Genomic DNA, 7,145 nt, shown 5'->3' with positions numbered 1-7,145 from the left:
TTGTCTCTGGCGGACTCACGATGCGTTTTTGATTGTGACACTTTCGTTAACAACTGTCAAAACATTGTATTATATTTTCTTTCTAATATGATACAACGGGGGGGGCTACTGGTAGTGAATTCACTAAGTCAGGTTGTTATTGTCATGGATAATATCGGTTAAAAATAGGTGCTGGAAAAGTGTAATATATATAACTGTTCTTGGCGTAATCATGAAAATAACACTGTAAAAGGCTAAGGATGAAGGGACACGGGGGAGAAGGGAAAAAAGGAAGAAAGAAGGGAACATGGAGGCGCCAAGAAAGCAGAGCGAGAAAGAAGGAAGCAGAGCAGTAAAGAAGCCATAAAGAAGTCAAGCAGCGAAGAAGACATAAAGAAAACGAAGATCACAAGCTGAAGAAAAGCTGAAACTTAGAGTGCTAGCAGCAGCAAAAACAAAGAACAGCAGCTTACTTGCCTGCAACAACAGATATATAAAGTTTTGGTACACATGAAAGCAATAGATAGTAAGAGGGACTATGACGAGTAAGCAGCTAAGTGATCAATTATCGCCCCAGAAGTAATTTCAATTGGTTAGTATAAATTACGAATCTTACTGCAATGCTTCGCACTGTCCATAGGCTCACAGCCATCAATAGTCCCACTCCACTTTTATTAAAAGCCAGAGACTCTTCAAAAATGATCCCTGTATATCCAATTCCAAATAACAGCGCCATCGCAAGATCCTATATAGAGAAATCCGATCAGATCAACTAAAACATGTCACCACACCAACTGAAAATAATATGCGCGCTTTTTCTACTCAGATATATCTAAGCAGTCTGAACCTGGAAACAAGATTAAGATAAACCTGATTGGCGGCAACCCATGAGTGGTCAAATGCAACTGCCCCCGTCATAGCTGCTGCAAAAACTGCAAGAGCCTTCAGCAAATCAGTCTTTGGTTGGTAAGTGGCTTCAAAATCAATTGAGTTTGTTTCCTCAAGTGAACATAAAAGGATCACACGTGCTCCAAATGATGATGCCGGTTTCTGATTACAACCTAAAGGGGCCAATATGAAGCAATACATCCGGCAGGAAGACAAAAGATGCAACATAAATGATAACAACATTATTCACAGTGATATCCAATTGCTCGACCTCTACGCAATTTAGGTGGTCGTTTAGCGTCCCACTTTACATGAAGGCTCCACAAAATGATTATTTTGTATATAAAAGGGGAAAGTGAATTTAAAAGTCATTATTATTCATTTAATTTATTATTATTTTGCAATTATCTTTTCTTAAATAAACTATCAAACTCCTATAAAGTTTATTTAATGTAGTACTTAGTAGTTTTAATTTCTACAAAACCGATAAATTAATAGTTTCAATCCTATAAATTCTCTATTTTATTGTTATAATTAATATGTTATATTTCAAAAGTTAGTAGTTTTAATTTCTACAAAACCGATAAATTAATAGTTTCAATCCTACAAATTCTCTATTTCATTGTTAGAATTAATATGTTATATTTCAAAAGTTTTATATTCATTTTAAACCTCTATAAAAGCCCCACATTTTATTACTTATCCATTAAATTTTTCCTCCAACAATCAAAACATGATATGTTCTTGGTGTTTGAGAGAAAGAAAGAGAGAGAGGGAAAAAATCCTGCTTCCTCTACTTTCCACTCAAGAAGAAAAAGAAAAAATCTAATAGTTCTCTCTATTTCTATGACTATTGATCATTACTCAAATTTTCAAACAATTAATATAAACATATGTTAATTTATAATTTCATCTCAAATTTCAGATTTTATTTTTTTATTATTCTCTTAATTAGTTGTGTTATTTATTTGTTCTTATTTCTTTTTTAATATATTCTTTTATTCATCTACTTTTTTTGTGTGTGCTTGTTTTATCTATTTTGAAATTAAACTATATCGAAAAACTTTAGAGAATAGAAGAATAGAAAAATTCATTTAATTTAGAAAAGGAGTAGTAAAAAAAAAGATAAAATTTGAGTTAAAAAAATAAGTGGAAATATTATAATTGAATTAAAATTTCATGGATTAACAACAGTAGAATAGAATTTTATTTAATAATTTTACATTTTAGAGTGTTTAAAAAATTGATTTTGAATTAATAATATATATATATATATATATATATATATATATATATATATATATATTATAAATTTTAAGAAGAACTAATTAAAACTATTTAACTAAGGTCCCAAATATAATTGAGCCGGCTCTGTATCCAATTCACTTATTAACAATTAAGAACCAACCAGGACCTGCTGCATACACTTCAACTCAATACTCCATGAACAAATAGACACTGATATAACAATTCAATAACTTTTCACCATTGCCCTGCAGCAACTGACGGCCAATCTGGAGCCGGCACTTAAGCAAAAAAACAACTTCATTTCCACTTAAACAACTCAATAGTTTGACACCAGAAAAACAATGCCTCGTGTTTCTTCCTCAAATATAAAAGTAGTAGTCCCTCACCTGATATTCTTATTCTTGATTTCAAGTTTGTCTCTTTAGTTTGATCAATTGTGCTATAGGTAGACTTGATGATGCAAAACTTTGATTTGGCGCCATGTATCCCGCGAAGATGGTGGGAAGTTTCAAAAAGGCGTGAAGCCCAAAGAAAACGCACAATAGTAAAAAGTAAATGTCCGTGCTACGGTACTCGCAGTTTTTTCAAATTCACTTATCTTTTTTTTGTCCAAGACCCGTTTGTCTTTTTTCATGCAAGGCCCGTTTGGTAATATTGTACTTTTCAAAATAATTATTATTAAATATACTATAAAAATAATTAGTTGGAAAGAGATTCAATTAAATGTTTACTAAAATTTACTTTTAAAAGTAATGTAATTAGTTGGAAAGAGATTCAATTAAATGTTTACTAAAATTTACTTTTAAAAGTAATTTGACATTTAAAAGCAGTTGTATGTATGTTCGGTAAATCTTACTATTAAACAGTTGTAAGAATATAAATGATTGAATTGAACATGATATTGAATAAAATTTATTTACACATATATAATCATATATATAAAATACTTTTAGTTGTATTTATATAATAACTAATAACTAAAATAAACATTTTATATTATTTAAATTTATTTACTCCAAGGTTTTGATACATACATAAACTCTCAACAAGATATTTTTAAGATCTGTCTTTGGAAATGTTAAATTATGTAAAGCCCGTATTTTGTATTATTATTATTATTATTATTATTATTATTATTATTATTATTATTACTATTATTTTAGTTTATATGTATTTTACAGAAAATATTAGTATTTTATGTTAATGATGAGTGTTTTAAATTTTAAAATTACTAAATTATTTTTTCAATTTATTAAATACTTTATTAAGAAAGGAAATAAAATCCCTAATGGGTAGGGATATTAATAATGCTTGGCTTATAAAAACTCCTCTTAAGTTATTTTTATTTTTCAAAAACCTAAGAGGCTAATAAAAAAAAGAATGCAGCAGCAAATACAAGAGCAAACTCACGTTTTCCAATAAGAAGAGGGGAAGATTTTGATTGTGTTCCTATTTTCCATTAAAGAAGTTCTTGAGTTCGATTTTGTCTTAAAGGAAGGTAAAAATTAATAATTCTTTGAACTTCTAGTTTAATTGTGATTTCAAGTGACTGATTGAATGATTTTGTGTGTGTTGGTTGATAAAATTGTGAAAGATTGATCATGTATTAACTTATGTTGTTATTAAGTGAAAATAGTGTTGTTATGTTATCTTGAGAAACTGTGAACAATGTACATTGAATGTTATATGATTGCTATTTTCACTAAGTCTCATGCACAAAACTTTATAGTTTATCAAACTAAACATTTTGAACTTTCTATCCATAAGTTTATTGTTAAAAAATTCATTGTTTATTAATTGTTTTAATTTTTTGAATTTGGAACACTGGTGCTAAAAAATTTTGATTTTCAGTAGTAATTCTCACTTCAATAATTTATTTCATAACTGAAACAACTTCTGAAAATTCTAGGAATTTTTATTACTTTACACATATAAGTCTAGTTTATGTGTTTTAAATTCAAAATTTTTGGCTTTTTATAAAAATCATAGAGTTGGGCTGCTATAGTTCTCGAAGCGTTTTTTAGAATTATGAGAGCAGATATTGAAGGAAGCTTGGGTTACTTTTCATTACTAAATGCCTTATAAATTTGACTATTAATTCTTTATTCTCTCCTTTAATCGTTGAAACTGGAATCACTATTTTTGAACATGTATAACTAAAGTTATGAATTTTTTAATCAGCAGTTATATGTTTATATTATCACTAGACAATTTTGATATTTTTGTGGAAAATCAATTTTTGGAGATGTTTATGAACACTAATTAATCTTATTAAATTTTATATTGAATGCCAACATGTTCACGGTAGCTTTTTGTGATATTTATGATTTTCCGACATTTATAATTTGTTTAAAATTAGCTCCTATAAGATAGTGCAGTGTAGTTTAGTGAATTGATATGATTAAGTAAGAGTTCATGGTCTAAGAATTTTTAGGTTTTCCTATCAAAGTCAGAATTGAATAAGATATTGATAAGAATCTTGTCTTGATAATTATAGGCAAAGAATGAGCTCGTGTGGTTAGGGGTTATTAGTGATTTGCTTTGGATTGAAGTAAGTAAATTCATACATAATGTTTATTATGAGTATATATGTAAATATTTGTGAATAAAATAATTTTTTTCAAATGGATTTGGCAATTTATGGTTTTGAAGTTATTCAAAATGTTTCTTAATTTTATTTTAAAAATAACTTTAAAATACTTGTTTCCAATAAATGGTTTTCTTAAAAAAAATGCTAATCTTGGTCAATTCAATGTCTTATAAGAGTGTTCTATCAAAATATCACAGAAAGACTGAAATTGAAAGACTGTAAACTATATTTAAGACTTTGGCTCATAGTCTGTAGTTACCGTTCCAATATAACTAAATAGCTAGCTGCATTGTGTGCACCTACTGATTATTATTGTGGGGGTAATGTACCCTGACTGAACTACTGGCCGAGTCATTAGAAATATAGGTGACATACTGAACTACTATTCGAGTTATGGGGAATACAAGTGACACTACGTGGCACAAGCAAATTTAACAAATGAAAGGTTTTATTGATAAATGATCTCTTAAATGATTATTTATTGAAAGTGATTATTGCATTATGACTTAGCTGATTATGAGTTTTATATTAGATTATGAAATGATTGTTGTTTTCTGATTTATGGTACATCGTAATGATTATTGTTACGATTAATATTATCAAGTTTCATTCCAAATTTCTCTTGAGATTGTTGGGTGAATTTGAGGTGTTACATTTGTTGTATCAGAGCAAACGGTTATAAGATTATGTAGACATGTAAGATAAATAATCAATAGCTTAAGATTGAAATTCTATAAAGGTCTTGTCCACTTTTAAGATCGTAAAGATTTATGAAAGGTAAAATAGGGAGCTAATTATAAGTATATTGGAAAAATTGATGTCATTGATTGATTTGCATGAACAATTTCAGTGTTTCACATTTTTGCTCTTGTTGGAAAGTTAACTTTCAATTCATTGATTTGCTTATATGTGCAGATATGATTTTATTTGTGTTTTTGAAAGAAATACTTATTGAACTTGTTTGTATGTATATGCTTGATGACTAATAGGATAATGCCACTTAGAAATGGTATCAGTCGAACTCTGCCATGAAAGAATGATACAGTGACTCCTAGAGTAATTAACCCTCGGACTAAGGGTGGTACTAGTACTGCCCAATGTACTACTGTGGCAAACGAGGTTGAAACAAGTAATCCACAGGGAGTAACTAATGAAGAAAACCCAACCCTTAGTGAGATGGCTTAGAATGCTAACTTATCAATGCAGATATTAACCGGCATTTTACAAACTCAAACTAGGCTTTTGGAAGGGATGGCTCAGAGTGGAGGTCTTTCTTATAATGTTAAAGGTGGACGGAAGAGTGGTGTTGTAGGCAATTGAGCAATAGTGACATTAAAGTAGTTTAAAAAATTAAGACCACTAGTATTTTAAGGGTCGACCACAGATCCTTTGTCAACAGAGGCATGGTTAAAGCAGATACAAAAGGTGTTGGATGCAGTTGGTTGTATTGATGAGTAAAGGGTGATGTTCGCTACTTTTGTCCTTCAGAGTGAGGCTGATCACTGATGGAAGGCCAAGTCCCATTTACGGAGAACACTAATCACATGAAAGATGTTTGTGGATGCTTTTTATGAGAAAGTATTCACCTCGAAGTGTTGCCAACTAGATGGAGAGGTAGTTTCTAGATCTAATTTAGGGGAATAAGAAGATGGCTGAGTATAAAAATAGGTTCAATGCTTTGTTTCATTTTAATCCTACGTAGTTGACACAGAGGAGAAGAGTAGACTTTTTCTTGAAGGATTGTGTCTGTCTATCAGAGATTCTCTAAAGGATCTTAGGTTGAGAGATTATGTAGACTTGGTGGATAGGCTACTAATAAAGAAATGCACCTGAATGAGTCAAAAAAGAGACAGGATCGACAGAACTAGCAAAGTTGACAGGGGGGATCCCAAATCAAAAGGCCCAAACAGTAAAGGCCCTTAGACTCAGAAGAATTTTAGTAGTTCCTGTAAGGGTGAACAAAAAGGTGCAGAAGGTTTTTTAATTCAGAGGAACATTCCTCCTTATTCTCGTTGTGGGAGGTGGTGATAACTTTATGAAACGAGAGTTATTATGACACTTTTAAACTTAGATTAAGATTACTTAGAGAGTAAATGACATGTTTTTATTGTATTTTAGTTGTATTTTGCATTAACATCCATTTTAGTTTAATTTAATATATTTTGTTTGATTTAGAATAATTGTGTGCTTAGATTATATACACAATTGTAGGTAACCGGAAGCTAAAATTTCAAGTAAGGGATGTTGTTACAATGGGCTTGTAAAAATAAGGAAAGAACTTGACTACATAAGAATTAAAACAAGTCTGCAACAATGCAGATGTTGTAGTCATTGTTGTAGCAATCCTGGAGCATCAACAAAGAAGATTTCACGTGAGATACTTAGCAGTTTGCGATCAGGAGTTTCCAAATCTGGAAGATACGCGACATAAACTTGCAGT

The 7,145-nt window shown here is 30.3% G+C and overlaps 1 protein-coding gene across 1 annotated transcript in view; it reads right to left on the bottom strand.

Moving 5' to 3' along the window:
- LOC18034801 (sodium/proton antiporter 1) overlaps nt 1–912 on the bottom strand; it is a 19,578-nt gene extending 18,666 nt beyond the window's left edge. The window contains exons 1-2 of the mRNA XM_024179750.1: nt 850–912; nt 596–724 (exon numbers count right to left, since the gene is read on the bottom strand). Coding sequence (XP_024035518.1) covers nt 596–724; nt 850–897 — 177 coding nt within the window. The 5' untranslated portion in view covers nt 898–912. The remainder of the gene's footprint in view (nt 1–595; nt 725–849) is intronic.
- Nucleotides 913–7,145: the final 6,233 nt, after the last annotated feature.

This window comes from Citrus clementina, unplaced genomic scaffold, assembly GCF_000493195.1.
Source record: "Citrus clementina cultivar Clemenules unplaced genomic scaffold, Citrus_clementina_v1.0 scaffold_8, whole genome shotgun sequence".
NCBI lineage: Eukaryota > Viridiplantae > Streptophyta > Magnoliopsida > Sapindales > Rutaceae > Citrus > Citrus x clementina.
This window is presented reverse-complemented; position numbering and strand designations above follow the sequence as displayed.